The 15,353-nt window shown below is 55.2% G+C and overlaps 2 protein-coding genes across 11 annotated transcripts in view; both read left to right on the top strand.

Moving 5' to 3' along the window:
• Positions 1–1,608, top strand: part of GBF1 (golgi brefeldin A resistant guanine nucleotide exchange factor 1) — a 124,277-nt gene extending 122,669 nt beyond the window's left edge. For all 7 annotated transcript variants that reach the window (XM_057530813.1, XM_057530818.1, XM_057530815.1 and 4 more), the window contains exons 39-40: positions 145–273; positions 756–1,608. In XM_057530813.1, coding sequence (XP_057386796.1) covers positions 145–273; positions 756–1,036 — 410 coding nt within the window. In that variant the 3' untranslated portion in view covers positions 1,037–1,608. The remainder of the gene's footprint in view (positions 1–144; positions 274–755) is intronic.
• Positions 1,609–7,153: 5,545 nt separating this feature from the next.
• NFKB2 (nuclear factor kappa B subunit 2) lies at positions 7,154–15,322 on the top strand. 4 transcript variants are annotated; one of them, XM_057531529.1, is made up of 23 exons: positions 7,154–7,634; positions 8,905–8,996; positions 9,283–9,364; positions 9,482–9,522; positions 9,777–9,875; positions 9,955–10,106; positions 10,365–10,471; positions 10,566–10,724; positions 11,014–11,118; positions 11,255–11,340; positions 11,419–11,557; positions 11,797–11,925; positions 12,050–12,259; positions 12,339–12,480; positions 12,868–12,982; positions 13,075–13,288; positions 13,437–13,606; positions 13,731–13,833; positions 13,963–14,114; positions 14,244–14,313; positions 14,541–14,713; positions 14,827–14,938; positions 15,038–15,322. In XM_057531529.1, the coding sequence occupies exons 2-23, from the start codon at positions 8,976–8,978 to the stop codon at positions 15,160–15,162; spliced, it is 2,706 nt and encodes a 901-aa protein (XP_057387512.1). In that variant the 5' UTR covers positions 7,154–7,634; positions 8,905–8,975; the 3' UTR covers positions 15,163–15,322. The 4 variants fall into 4 exon arrangements, 3 of the variants coding, with proteins under 3 accessions (XP_057387512.1, XP_007187322.1, XP_028023616.1); XM_007187260.3 differs by having other exon boundaries at positions 8,854–8,996; XM_028167815.2 differs by lacking the exon at positions 7,154–7,634 and having other exon boundaries at positions 8,701–8,996; positions 15,041–15,322.
• The last annotated feature ends 31 nt before the right edge of the window (positions 15,323–15,353 follow it).

Genomic DNA, 15,353 nt, shown 5'->3' with positions numbered 1-15,353 from the left:
GCTCCGACCAACTTCATCAAAGAGAGTCTGGAGCTAACAATTAGTTCTCTGTGCCCGGGGTGGGTGGGAAGTCTAGTGGGTAGCCAGGACTCTACTTGAAAGAAAGCACCGAGAGCTGCCATCTGGATTCTCTACCCTCCCCAGACCCTGTGCCCATGGAGCCTCATGCCCCAAAACCTCTGGCCTCAGCCCACCTGACTCCTGCTGCTGGTGACACCAGGACACCTGGCCATCCACCTCCCCCAGAGATGCCCTCTGAGCTGGGGACCTGTGGTGAGTCCCTCTGAGCGAGTTTGCTGGATGTCAAACAGGAAGTCAAGGAGGCCCGGAGTACTTTGAGATTGCTGCTGAGCATGGGCTGTGAGCCAGGGGAAGGAAAGAACCAGAAGATCCTGTTCACCTGCTCTTCTTATGGGAAATGGCAGGGCCAGGTCAGCTGTGATGAGCTAGCTGCCTGGGATTTTCAGGCTTCAGAGAAGGAGGCTGGATCAGGGACTTGGAATGAATATGCAGAGGTTGCCCTTCAGGAATTCTAATAAAGACCAGACCAAAAATTAACCTACTGGAGGTACAGCAAAGGAGATAAAGAGTAGATATAAGGTAGCTGGACACTGGAATAAGTTTTGAGCAGAGACTCTCAACTATGTAGACTGGGAGGAGTCATTTTGCTTACAGGAATGGGAGGAGCGGAAGTTTGGTAAACTAGCTGCAGAATGTGAGGGAGTCTGACTGCAGCCACCTTGCTTTCCCTCTAGACTTTGAGAAGCCCGAGGGCCCCCGACCTGCCAACAGCAGCTCCTCTGGATCACCAGTGGCATCCAGCCCCAGCAGGCTGAGCCCTACCCCGGATGGGCCTCCACCCCTGGCTCAGCCCCCACTGATCCTGCAGCCCTTGGCCTCCCCACTGCAGGTGGGCGTGCCCCCCATGACTCTGCCTATCATACTCAACCCCGCTCTCATCGAGGCCACCTCACCTGTGCCCCTCCTGGCCACACCCCGCCCCACAGACCCCCTGCCCACCTCTGAGGTCAACTAAGGCAGGCTCCTCAGCGATCAGGACCAGTACTTCCTACCAGGCTGTCCCTGGCCCACCTCTCAGCTGTCCCAGGGGCCGCAAATTCTTCAGTCCCAGCCCAAGCTGCTATCACTGCTACTTGGATGGGGACCCGAAAAAGAACTTTTATAGCCCCTCCTGGGACCCACAGTCAGTCTGTGGGACCTTCCTCCTCTGCTCTCCATTCCTGGGAGTCCAACCTGAGAGCACACTCAGGTATCTCACCTGCAGCCTGGCAGCTCGGGGAGGCATCGCTGTACCAACCCTGCAGTGCCCACCCTTGTGCTCCTCCTGCCCGTGGTCAGGCATCGAGAGCCAAGCCAACCACTCTGCACTTTGTTTCCCTCTCCCAACCCCACTCCCATCAGCCCTGGGCCACCTCCTCTAGTTCTTCCTCTTTTATTAATTAGTTGGTCAGTTTGGAGAGTTGATTGGCGCCATGGAGGGTGGGCAGGTGGGGCTGGACAGAGGGACTGTCCACAGGAGCATGTACATATGGAAAAACAGGACAACAATGGATTTTTTATGATGTAATAAATGTCTTAGTACCAACATCATTGCCTTTCCTTCTGGTTTCCTTCTTGAGCTTGTGGGTACCATGTTTTGGGATACCCAGGCCATCACATGAACAGAAATGAGACCGAGCCTACCAACAGTCTGGCCCACGTGGCCCCTGGTCACCAGCCAGCCAGACGCCAGGACGCAGTCAGGATTCCTTCACTGCTGCTGCCCCACCACCACCATCACAGCAGTGCCCCCTTAGCACCAGGGATGCGCTAGGGGGTTGGCAGTTGTCCTCTTCCCTAACTACTCCACCGGAGATAACCGTGACAGCCTAGGCTGGGATCAAAGGGAAGGTGAACCAGAGCTGAGCTGTAGGTATTCAGAAGTCTTCCCTCAGATGTGCCTCATAGTCCCAGGAGCACAGAGGAGCCCATGGGGCTTAAGGGGTGGGAGGCTATCTTGCCCATAGCCGTGATCATGTGTTTCTGGACACAGGGCATTCATTTTGGCCCAGAACTGAGGAGGGAAAATTTCTTCCCATCCCACAGCCTCCATCCACCCCAGTCACTGCAGCATGATTAGAGAACCCCTCCCCTTCTTTCCCTTTGCGTCAGGGTAAGACAAGTGGGAGTGTGGATGGTGCAGGCAGTGTGGCCCCTACAGGGGTGAGGTACTGTGGGTGCGATGCAGAATACTATTAAGCTTTCCCAAGTGAAGCATCTCCGTCATCTTGGCATCCTCCTTCACCATGCTCTCTTCCCCCCAGGGGAAGGGAGGGCAGAGAGTGGTACCTGCTGTACTACCAGCTGGCCTCCCTCATGGAGAGTTAGGGGCACTCACCTCTTCATTGGGCCTAGATATCTATGTAATCGTTCAGCACCTTGGGCTTCCCTTTGCTCAGCACAACCACGTGGATGTTGCTGGGTCTGGATGTCTGCAAGTGCCTCCCTCGGGTACTTTGGAAATGGAAACAGCCTGATGTGGACCAATACTGACACGAGTCCTGTAGCTCTTACACTAGTTTCTCCCTCTTCCCTTCCTTCTGCAAGTAGTCCAGACCATGCCTGCTTTCCACACTAACTAGAAGCCTTGCCCCTGGGAAAATTAGGAGTAAGACTGCACTCCTCCTTTGCACATTTCTGTATGAGTGCAGAAAAGCTCGGAACTACAGTCATGTTAACACTAGGGCCGTTGGCTTCAGCTATAACATCTCTGTTCTCCCTTCTGAGCCCCACAGCTCTGCCTTCAGAAGCTCCTGTTTCCCTATGGGGGAAACAACATTGACTATTGTGTAGAAATCTGAAGGCCATCCTATGAACAAAGGAATATGAAAAGTCTGTATCCCTCGGTCTGCAAATATTAGGAAAGAAGCTGGAGTAATTGCAAACTGAACCCTTCCCCGCTGGCAAGCAAAGAAAAATGTCGGAAGTCTCATTCTGTTATAGAAAGATCAACTGACACATAACGTGACTTGTGTAGTTGACAGTGTTGTCTCTGTCAGGCAAGGGAAACTACAAGAAGAACTAATATTCAGGCCTTAATTCTGACCAACAAAGAATGGCTGATGATGTGGAAGTGACAAAACTTGTGGGAAAGTAATAGAATAATCTGAAGGGAAATGCTGGTCTTAATGATGTCGCCTATAAGAACTCTAGGATAGCAGGTTTCAAAAAGTCCAGAGGAAAGCTAGAGACTTTTAAGACCCTAACATGGAGAAGTGACATTGTTGGAACACCAATATATGTCAATATTAAGTGCACTGCTTACCCAACCTTGTAGAGGTATTTACTCCTCCTACAGATGAGGCAACAGGTTCAGAGAGGCCAAATTCCTGGGAAGTTAGGGAGCTGGGATTCAAACCCAGGTCTGTCTCACTCTAAACCCCATGGTCTTTCCTATGACACTTCCTCAGCTCAAAAGTTGTAGTGGTGGGGTGCAGTGGTTAAGAATCTGCCTGCCCATGCAGGGGACACAGGTCCGAGCCCTGGTCCTGGAAGATCCCACATGCTGCAGAGCAACTAAGCCCGTGAGCCACAACTACTGAGCCCATGAGCCACAACTACAGAGCCTGCGTGCTACAACTATTGAGCCCATGCACCACAACTACTGAAGCTACTGTGCATCTAGAGACCGTGCTCCTCAAGAAGAGAAGCCACCGCAATGATAAGCCAGTGCACCGCAACGAAGAGTAGCCCCTACTCGCCGCAACTAGAGAAAGCCCGCACGCAGCAGCAAAGACCCAACGCTGCCAAAAAAAAAAAGAATGCCCCAGGGCTCAGTGCTTGTCAACTTCTTTTCTCCACATTCAATCGTGGGGTGATGTCCACTATAGAAACTTTAAATACCATCCATTACTCTGACTTTATGTACAACTACCCCTCATCTCTTCTAGGTTCTTATACCAATGCCCACACCCCACCACCCATATCCCACACCCAATCCCTCAGCAAGTCTTGTTGCTTCTGTCTTTCAAATCTATCTAGAATGTGACTACTTCTCCCACCCTCACCTACTACCACCCAAGTCTAAGCCACCATCTATTGGACTACTGCTCTCCCTCCTTCATTCTAGTCCCATACTCTCTACCCTTTACTCTCCACACAGCAGCCAAATGGATACTTTTAACACATGTCATATCATTTTCACTCCACTGCCCAAAACCCTCAAATGGATTTCCATCTCATTCAGCATAAAATCCAAAGTTCTTACTTTTTCTCACCTACCTAACTAACCTTCTTGCTGGTCCTCAAATATACCAAACGCATTTGTATCAGACCTTTACACTACTGGTGCGTCCACCTGGAATGCTCTTCCCTCAGATATCCACATAACTCACCCCCTCACTTTTTTCAAGTCACTGTTCAAATGTTACCTCATCAGAGAAGACTTCCTGACTGCTACACAGAAAACACTTGTCACTCCCTATACTCTTACTACTTTATTTTTCTCTGTAGCACTTACCACCAACTGACATATGATACAACCATTTGATTATTGTCTTCAAATAGGGACACTGATTTCTAGAATAGGCCCTCCCTATTTATTGGTGAATGAATGGAGTGAATTTATGGTGCCTCTCTTCTGGGCCAGCAGTAGTGCTAGGCCTGGGTACAGAAACAGAGATAATCATTAGGTTGGAAATTAGTGAAACAAACAATGAAGAAGTTTCTTAAGTCCAGATAGATGAGGCTATAGCAACTAACAATAAACTTTGAGTCAGTTAAAATCTCCAGGCCAACACTGGGAATTGTTGGAGCTGACTGATGAGTACATGGGGATTCATTATACTATTTTCTCCACTATATATGTTTGAAACTTTCTATGATAAAGGTTTTTCTTTTTTTAAATCTCCAGATGAACTACAGCTTCCCTGGTGGCGCAGTGGTTAAGAATCCACCTGCCAGTGCAGGGGACATGGGTTCAAGCCCTGGTCCGGGAAGATCCCACATGCCACGGAGCAACTAAGCCCATGCGCCACAACTACTGAGCCTGTGCTCTACAGCCCGCAAGCCACAACTACTGAAGCCTGTGCACCTAGAGTCCATGCTCCACAAGAGAAGCCACTGCAATGAGAAGCCTGCGCACTGCAACGAAGAATAGCCCCCGCTCACTGCAAATAGAGAAAGGCTGCGTGCAGCAACGAAGACCCAATGCAGCCAAAAATAAACAAACAAACAAATAAATAGAAATTACAGCTCAGAATCTTAGAATAGCTCAACCCCTTGGGCTTCTCTGGTGGCGCAGTGGTTAAGAATCCGCCTGCCAATGCAGGGGACATGGGTTCGAGCCCTGGTCCGGGAAGATCCCACATGCCGCGGAGCAACTAAGCCTGTGTGCCACAACTACTGAGCCTGCGCTCTTGAGCCCGTGAGCCACAACTACTGAAGCCCATGTGCCACAACTACTGAAGCCTGCGTGCCTAGAGCCTGTGCTCCGCAACAAGAGAAGCCACCGCAATGAGAAGCCCTCGCACCGCAGTGAAGAGTAGCCCCCATTCTCTGTAACTAGAGAAAGCCCGCGCGCAGCAACGGAAGACCCAACGCAGCCAATAAATTAATTAATTAATTAATTAAATAAAAAAGAATAGCTCAACCCCTAGGGTTGCTTTTAGAGACATTTTGGAGACTAGAAGTGTTCATGCCAATTTCAGCTGTTGATTTATGAGCACTTTGAAAGGACAGTTGTAATCAATGGTAACTAGCACAGGTTCACTAAGTTGTAGTACACCAATCTAACCTCATTCCATTTTAATTTAACGGTTATGGGTCTGATTTACCAGCGGAATGTAGTAGACAATATCCCTGGATTCTGACAAATTATTTGGAGGCCCACAGTGTGGTGGAAAGGCCTTCTTTGTTTTATACAAATTTAGGGGAAAGAGCTTTGTCCTAGAGTTGAGACTGGGTTTGATTCTCACTCTGTCCCTTTCTAGCTGTGTATTTGGTTGTGTTACTTCATCTCTCTGAGCCTTAATTTCTTTATCAGTAAAGGTAATATTTACCTCCTAGTGCTGCTGCGAGGAAGAATAAGAATTTATACTAAAGTATCTTAACACAGTATCTGGCACATTCCATTTGCAGGCAACATGAAGAGGGGGAAGTGACAGAAAATAGCCCAAATCAAGGGCCATAATAGTCTCCCTTTATGTAGAGCTACTGCAGGCCTGTAATTCCATTATTAAGGTCAGGGGCAAGTTGCAGGAAAGATCTGAAACAACAGCCTGTGTTCTACCTCGGTGAGCCGAAGGGAGGACGCCTCCAAGAATGGAGATTACTCATGGCACCTCCTAAAAAGAAATTCTACCAACCAGAAATGTCCAGCCTCGGAGTTCAGTACTTTGTGAAACTCTGTACTGACCTTGCTGCCACTAGAAAGGTCGAAGCGGACACTGGAAACTGTATAAAAGGCAATTTCATACATCGGAGGAAGTTTGAACTATTAATTTTGGATGCCTTTTCCATTCTAATATTCCAAATCTCCGTGATCGATGAGCAAGGCCTGAGTCTCCCAAATAAACAACTCATTTCCCTTACGCGGCGCAGACCTGAGTTCAGGTCTGAAAGTCTGGCCAGCTGTTAACCTGCCATTTATAGAACCAGTTTTAGGTACAGATTGTCTCTTCCAGGGAAGACTGATTAAGAGAGGATTACGGGGCTTCCCTGGTGGCGCAGTGGTTGAGAGTCTGCCTGCGAATGCAGGGGACACAGGTTCGTAGCCCTGGTCTGGGAAGATCCCACATGCCACGGAGCAACTGGGCCCGTGAGCCACAATTACTGAGCCTGCGCGTGTGGAGCCTGTGCTCCGCAACAAGAGAGGCCGCGACAGAGAGAGGCCCGCACACCGCGATGAAGAGTGGCCCCCGCTTGCCGCAACTAGGGAAAGCCCTCGCACAGAAACGAAGACCCAACACAACCAAAAATAAATAAATTTTAAAAAAAAAAGAGAGAGGATTACGGAGTCTCCTCGCGGCTCCAGAGGGGCCACCAGATGGCACTCTGGAACCGACTGCAAGATCAACTTCCTTCCTCTTCCCCTAAGTCTTCCCAGCAGCGGGGCCCCGCTCCGGGCGGGGGACCAGAGGGCTGAGGCAAACCAGCTTCCCCTTGGGGTTCCCCGGCTTCAGAAGTGGCCAAGCATTAGGCGCACCATAAAGCCGAGCAGCAGCGGGGGCTGCCAGCCGGCTGGGACAGGCCTGGGTGGGTGAGGAGACTGGAGCCGGGTCCTTCGACTGGGGAATGGCACTCGGTCAGCGGATCCCGCAGCGAACTGGTCCCCAGGCCAGAGCCAGCGCCTAACTGAGAGTCATTCTCACTTCTGCTTCCCGCGCTGCGCGAATATTTCTCCTCTAAGGGGCTGCCTGAGTCACTCCTGATTGGTTGCGCGAGTCCGGGACTTAAACTTTCAGCCAATAAAAAAGGGCACGGCGAGTGACGCACGGAAACGTCACGGGAATTCCCCCCTCCCGGGGGCCGAAAAGGGGCTTTCCCGGCTGGAGTCCTGGTGGTTGGAGAGGTGTCGCGACCCGTCCGAGGTGGGTCGGGCAGGGAGATAATCCGGAACCGGAGACGCCGCCGCGGTGAGTGGCTGGGTTCAGACCCCTGGGTGGCGGGACGCCGGGAAGGGCAGGAGGAAGGCCCTTAGCTGACCGAGCCCCAGAGCTTAAGAGCGGCATCTGCACACTCCAGAGAGCACGCACACGAACAAGACACGCGGATACACATCAATATCCCTGTACAAAGATGCGGGCCGTACGTACATCTACACATATGCCGGCGGGTGCACAGGGTCGTCCATGCACTCAGACTCGCACACACATGCACACGGAAAACACACTCACCCGTGCACAGGTGCCTGGACCCATACCTTTCACGCAGAAACTCAAAGATATGTTCACCTGTGCCCTTACATACATGCTCAGACATGTGTCCACACTGATTAGTTTAAGGACGCTCACCTGTACACGCATGTTCACACCATGCACACACAAGCACATGGGCCGAAACACACTTGTACACCTGTGATGCAGACACATACGTGCATTACACACGGCTATGGGACTGGGGGGGCGTGGGCCCCCAAAGCAGGTGCGGTGTGGGAATCAACGGCTGTACAGATGTTTTGGGGAGAGGGAATAGAGGAACCCATCCCAAGGAGGAGACACCTTTCCTCCCGCCGCCCCGTGGCCCCAGAGACCGGTTCTCGGGGCAGAACCCCGGGGCCCCCGACTGGGAAGAGCCCCCGCCTACAGACCTTCGGGGAGGAGGCCTTCTTACAGTAGGAATATCCCCCCAAAACCCCCCGGGGTGAATCAGCCGTGGCCTCTCTCGGAGTAGAAAATCCCGAGGTTGCTCCAGGACGGGGGAGGGGAAGGGGACGGGAGGAGGGCCTGGCCCCGGACTAGTAGCCTCCCCCGGCCTTGAAAGACCCTCCAGTCCCTGGCGCCTGCTCTGGAGGGAGAAGGTGGCCCCCAACCCCACGGGGCCTTCTCTGGGTCTGGCCGCTCCTCTGCTTGTAGAGATGCTGCGGGCGCCCGCAGGCCAGCGAGAAGACCTCGCGCCCCTCCCGCCTCGGGGGCGCGGCCAGTGGCGTCATTTCCAGGCCCGCCCCCTCCGGCCCCGCCTCCCCCTGGTATTTTCGGGACTTTCCTAAGCTGTTCTAACTTTCCTGCCCCTTCCCCGGCCCGGCCCAGCCCAGCTCCAGATTTCGCCCTCCACCGGAGCTTGCCCGCCACACCCGGACGGGTAGCTGGAGGAGATCGGACCCTCCCCCAAATTTGGGCCCCCTTCTTCCCCCAGCTCCCGTCCTGATCTGTCTCTCCCTACCCCCGCCACTCCTCCCCACCTAAGGCGGGCGCCTGAAACTCTGGGGAACAGGACCCGCCGAAGCCACCGGACAGAGCCGGGCCTAGCCCAGAGACATGGACAGTTGCTACGACCCAGTGAGTCACGCCGCCTGGCCCCAAAGCCGGCCGTCTGCCCCCCCCTGTGCCTGTCTGCTTGTCTGCCCGTCTTTCGGAGTGCCATCTACTCCCCGACACCTGTAATGTCCTCAGATTATCTCACCCTGCCTGTCAGTCAGTCTGTCTACAAACTGCTTACAGTAGGAGCTTTCATATGGGCCTGGGGAGGAGAGGGAGTCATTACTGAGGGCTTACAGAGCTGAGAGGTGGAGGGCTCTGGGGGTGGCTCAGAATCAGCTGCCACCCCAGTCTGTCTCCAAACCAGGGTCTGGATGGCATCATTGAATATGACGATTTCAAATTCAACCCGTCCATTGTTCAGCCCAAGGAGCCAGCCCCAGAGACAGGTTAGTAAGTCCCCTGACCTCCCCTTGTCTTGGAGGGAGGGGAAGGGAGGAGCATGTGCCCTCTGCCTTGGGAATGGGCTCAGAGATCCTGGCTCAGCAAGGCCCCTCTGTCCCCAGCTGATGGCCCCTACCTGGTGATCGTGGAACAGCCTAAGCAGGTGAGCCAGTGGAAGGGATAGTGTGGGATGGCTTCAGCTTTGGAGGCGAGTGGGGTAGTTGCAGCTGGGTGGCCACAGGGAGGGTAACTGACACAGACCCACTTCGGGTTGGGATGGTTAGCTGCTGATGATCACAGTGGTGTGGTTGTGATTCAGGATACACACATCCAGTCATTATGGTCACTGCTGGCTGGGGGGGATGGGGGGGTGGTGTCTCTCCTGGTCACAATGTCACTGTGCCCTGGCACCTTCAGCGAGGCTTCCGATTTCGATATGGCTGTGAAGGCCCTTCCCACGGAGGACTGCCAGGTGCCTCCAGCGAGAAGGGTCGGAAGACTTATCCCACTGTCAAGGTGAGCCAGAATAGTGCTGGAGGGTGGGCTAGTGGACAGTGTGTTCATGGGCATTACTGACAGCCCTCACCCCTCACAGATCTGTAACTACGAGGGACCGGCCAAGATCGAGGTGGACCTGGTAACACACAGTGACCCGCCTCGTGCTCACGCCCACAGTTTGGTGGGCAAGCAATGCTCGGAGCTGGGGGTCTGCGCAGTGTCTGTGGGGCCCAAGGACATGACTGCCCAGTAGGTGCCCCCTACCCCTGGTCCCCACTGGTGTGCCCCCTCATTGCTTGCCAGTTCTAGGCCCCAGCCCACCTCTGTGAGCTTAGCATCTGACCAAGGGGAGAGACGCTGGTTGGCCCTAGAACCCAAGGCCCCAAGTGAAAACTAGAAAAGCTTCCTAGAGGAAGTAGGGCTGAGCTGAGCCCTGGCAGTGGGGAGGGTGCCTCAGGAGGAAAGAACTGCCTGCAAGGCCTCTGACTCCTCCCCTCCCCTCCCCAGATTTAACAACCTTGGTGTCCTGCATGTGACCAAGAAGAACATGATGGAGATTATGATACAAAAACTTCAGAGACAGCGGCTTCGCTCCAGGCCCCAGGGCCTTACGGGTATGGAGGAGATGGAGGGAGTCATGGGAGGTGGTCATGGAAGGAGTAGAGAAGGAGGAGGAGTCCAGGGGTCACATGTGTGCCCGCTGCCCAGAGGCTGAGCGTCGGGAGCTGGAGCAGGAGGCCAAGGAACTAAAGAAGGTGATGGATCTGAGCATTGTGCGGCTGCGCTTTTCTGCCTTCCTTCGAGCCAGTGATGGCTCCTTCTCTCTGCCCCTGAAGCCAGTTATCTCTCAGCCCATCCATGACAGCAGTGAGTATCCTGATCACCTGGGGCCTGGGTGCCAGAGGGAGCATGGAGGGCAGCCCTGAACTGTGGAGTCAGATAGGCCTGGGTTTGAACTTGGCCCCACCATGTATGAGCTGAGTGATCTTGAGCAAGTCATTTCCCCTCTCTGAGTGTGGCTTCCATCTTGAGTAAATGAAGATACTAGCAGTTCCTGTACCTCTTGGGGTTGTTCAGATAATACAAAGCCCCTGGCTCCATAATTGGGACCATGGCTATTATATCCTCTCAAGTAATTGATATCCCATCTCCATAGAGTCTCCTGGAGCCTCAAACCTGAAGATTTCTCGAATGGACAAGACAGCTGGCTCTGTGCGGGGTGGAGATGAGGTTTATCTGCTTTGTGACAAGGTGCAGAAAGGTGAGGCTGGAGCCTAGGCTGGGAGCTAGGGATGTAGGGATGTTGGGTATCAAGCTTGGGGACCGGGACAGCTTCAGGACAAATGGCCCTGGAGATTCTACTAGGAGCTGTGGCCAAACTTCAATTTCCCCTGTAGATGACATTGAGGTTCGGTTCTACGAGGATGATGAGAATGGATGGCAGGCCTTCGGGGACTTCTCTCCCACAGATGTTCACAAACAGGTACCATAGGGCCAGGGCTGGGCCTGGGCCCAAACTAGGCCAAGCCCTTAATACACCTTATGTTCTCCTTCCCCCTAGTATGCCATTGTGTTCCGGACACCTCCCTATCACAAGATGAAGATTGAGCGTCCTGTAACCGTGTTCCTGCAACTGAAACGCAAGCGTGGGGGGGATGTCTCTGACTCCAAACAGTTCACCTATTATCCTCTGGTGGAAGGTGGAGCTGGGCTGAAGATCCCAGGGGGGCTGGAGGGTGGGGGCTTGGCTGGAGGGTCCCAAGAACTAGATCAGGGGACCCATGAGTCAAATCAGGAGTAGGGAAGGTCCCAGGAAGAGGTGACCCTAGGAGCCAGCCTGAGGGCTTTCAGGGGAAAGGCCATTACCAAACATGGGACAGGGCTCTTGAGGCAAGGCATGAGTTGGGGTTTTAACATCTCATTTGCCTCTCCCCCCCAGACAAGGAGGAGGTGCAGCGGAAGCGGAGGAAAGCCTTGCCCACCTTCTCCCAGCCCTTTGGGGGTGGCTCCCACATGGGTGGAGGCTCTGGGGGCTCGGCTGGGGGTTATGGAGGAGCTGGAGGAGGAGGTGAGTGCTGGTGGCAGGAAGGGGAATGGATGAGGGAGGGGTAAAGGGGAGAAAAGTTGTGGGGGAAGAAATCTGGAAGAGTCCTCCTGGTGCCCCCTCCCCACAGTCCTGCCTGTGTCCACAGGTGGCAGCCTCGGCTTTTTCTCCTCCTCCTTGGCCTACAGCCCCTACCAGTCCGGTGCGGCCCCAATGGGCTGCTACCCGGGAGGCGGGGGCGGGGCGCAGATGGCCTCCGAGGCGCCTAGCGTGGATGCTGGGGAGGAAGCAGCAGAGCCGAGCGCCCCCTCCGGGACCCTCCAGCGCGAACAGCAGGCCCCGGAGCTGCTGCATCGAGGTATGGCCTCGGGAATCCGGGCAGTCGGGATGCTGCGGGTGGGGACCTAGCCCACGCCCACACTCCCTGTCGCCCCCAGCCCGGGAATACAACGCGCGCCTGTTCGGCCTGGCGCAGCGCAGCGCCCGAGCCTTGCTCGACTACGGCGTCACGGCAGACGCGCGCGCGCTGCTGGCGGGACAGCGCCACCTGCTGACCGCGCAGGACGAGAACGGAGACACGTAGGTGGGAGGGCGGGCGGCCGGGCGGGCGGGGTCCTGGGCTCGGCGCGGGTGGAAGGTCTTGGGGTGCGGGGCGGGAAAGGGACTTAAAAAGAGCCAGGGCTCTGGAGTTGTACACACCCGGTTTCAAGCCTGGCCTCGCTATGCTCTAGTTCTGTCCAAGATACTTAATCTCTGCACACTTCAGTTTTAAAGGGGCACAGTAATAGTACGCACTTAGCGCAAAAGGTGCTCGGAAGTATTAAGTTCAGGTGCAGCGATGTCCTTGGAGATGTCTGGGCTAGACAGGGCCGAGGGAGAGAGACTGTGGAGGTGGCGGGGTTTTGAGAGTGAAGGATGCTGAGTTGCTGGGCTTGCTAGGCCAGAGTCTCACTCCCCAAACCCCAGGCCGCTGCATTTGGCCATCATCCACGGGCAGACCAGCGTCATTGAGCAAATAGCCCACGTCATCTACCACGCCCCGCACCTCGGCGTTGTTAATCTCACCAACCACCTGCACCAGGTGAGGGGCATCTATTGGTGAGGGGGTAGGGGTTGGAAGTCAGGTGGGTCTAGGCCAGGAGCAGGCCTGGCTCATTCTGCCTGCCTCCCCAGACGCCCCTGCATCTGGCAGTGATCACCGGGCAGACCAGCGTGGTGAGCTTCCTGCTGCAGGTGGGCGCAGATCCAGCACTGCTGGATCGGCATGGAGACTCAGCCGTGCACCTGGCACTCCGGGCACGTGCCAGTGCCCCCGACCTGCTGCGCACCCTGCTGCGGAGTGGGGTTCCCAGCATGCCCCAACTGTTGCATGTGCCAGACTTTGAAGGTGAGTTCATCACCTGGACCAGTGGGCAAGGGTGGGGACCAGGGAGGGTACCTGGTGAGTGCCTGTAGTGGACATGAGGCATCGAGGTCAGATGGTCAAGGGGTCACATTGGGGGCACAGCTGCAGGCTGAGCATCCTGTGTCACTAGGGCTGTACCCAGTACACTTGGCGGTCCGTGCCCGAAGCCCCGAGTGCCTGGATCTGCTGGTGGACAACGGGGCTGAAGTGGAGGCTGCAGAGCGGCAGGGGGGCCGAACAGCCCTGCATCTAGCCACAGAAATGGAGGAGCTGGGGTTGGTCACCCATCTGGTCACCAAGGTGGGACTGAGGATTGTGGAAGGCATGGAGCCAAGGGTGTGGAGGGACTAGGGACGGGGAGGGTGTGGCGGAGGGACAGCCAATCAGTTGGTGCTGTGATCAACCACTCCTTTGCACCCCACAGCTCCGGGCCAACGTGAATGCCCGTACCTTTGCGGGAAACACACCCCTACACCTGGCAGCTGGACTGGGATCCCCGACCCTCACCCGCCTCCTTCTGAAGGCTGGTCAGTCTCACTCTCAGGGGCATATGAACAGGGCTGGGGGGGAAGGAAAGGGGTGCCTCCCAGTCCCCCCACTTTGCATCCTTAACGTGGGCTCCTGTCGTACCTCTCCATGACTATCCCCTTACTCAGGTGCCGACATCCATGCAGAGAACGAGGAGCCCCTGTGCCCACTGCCTTCGCCCCCCACCTCTGGTAGTGACTCAGATTCTGAGGGCCCTGAGAGGGACACCCGAGGCAGCTTTCGGGGCCACACACCTCTTGACCTCACTCGCAGCAGCAAGGTGAGGCCAGCCTGGGACTAGAAGTACCAGGGGATGGGGCATCTGGGCTTATAGACGGGTCCTGAGTATTTGGTACCTGGGCTTAAGGACTGTGATGGGAGGTAGTCAAGGCTGAGGCTGTCTCCCCAGGTGAAGACCTTGCTGCTAAATGCTGCTCAGGACACCATGGCGCCCCCCCTGACCCCACCTAGCCCTGCAGGTGAGATCTCCCCACCCATTGCCAGACCCCAGACCCCTGCTCACAGAGGTCTCTTCTCCTTCAGGGCCACTCAAGGAGGTCTCCCTTTCTCCATCCCTGTTCTCCGTCCATTGCCCCCAGTGGCCCTTCCTGCCTTATCAGGTTACCATGTGAGAAAGGTGGCATTCAGCTGTGTTTTTGCCCATCTCCGGGGGGTAACTAACATATTATGTGTGTGTCCCCCTCAGGGCCAGAGATGCCACTTGAGGATACAGTCCTACAGAACCTGGAGCATCTGCTAGACGGGCCAGGAGCCCAGGGCAGCTGGGCAGAGCTGGCAGAACGGCTGGGTCTGCGCAGTCTGGTGGACACGTATCGAAAGACGGCCTCACCCAGTGGCAGTCTCCTACGCAGTTACAAGGTCAGTCAGTCCCCGTCCCGTGCTCCATGCCCCAGTCTCAGATCTCTGGTGCTTCTTTGGGGACACCACACCCTAACCATAACTCAAGTCTCATGCCTCTTCCTTCTTCTCAGCTGGCTGGTGGGGACTTGGCGGGCCTGCTGGATGCCCTGTCTGACATGGGCCTGGAGGAGGGAGTGAGGCTCCTGAGGGGTCCTGAGACCCGAGAAAAGCTGCCTAGCACAGGTAAAGGGGCCCTACCTGAAAGGTGGATCTGGGCTTGGAGAGTGGGAGGCCTGAGGCCTTGACTCTTCCCTATGCCCTTCCCCGTGTCCACTCCTCCAGCAGAGGTGAAGGAGGACAGTGCATACGGGAGCCAGTCGGTGGAACAGGAAGCAGAGAAGCTGGGCCCCCCTCCTGAGCCACCAGGAGGGCTCTGCCACGGACATCCCCAGCCTCAGGTGCACTGAACTGCTGCCCACCCACCAGCCCCCTTCCTGGGCCCCTCTGTACAGTGTCCCCGCCTATTCCAGTTCTTATTTAACACCCCGTGCCCACCCTTCAGTTGGGGCAAATAAAAGATTCTCATGAGAAAGAGAGGAGGCGTGGCCTCCTCCCCAACTTACAGCAGCCCCTGATGTGTGTGACTCTTGTTCCTGGG

The sequence above is a fragment of the Balaenoptera acutorostrata genome, chromosome 16, assembly GCF_949987535.1.
Source record: "Balaenoptera acutorostrata chromosome 16, mBalAcu1.1, whole genome shotgun sequence".
In the NCBI taxonomy this organism is placed as follows: domain Eukaryota; kingdom Metazoa; phylum Chordata; class Mammalia; order Artiodactyla; family Balaenopteridae; genus Balaenoptera; species Balaenoptera acutorostrata.
Note: the sequence above shows the minus strand (reverse complement) of the source record. Positions and strands in the feature narration are given on the sequence as shown.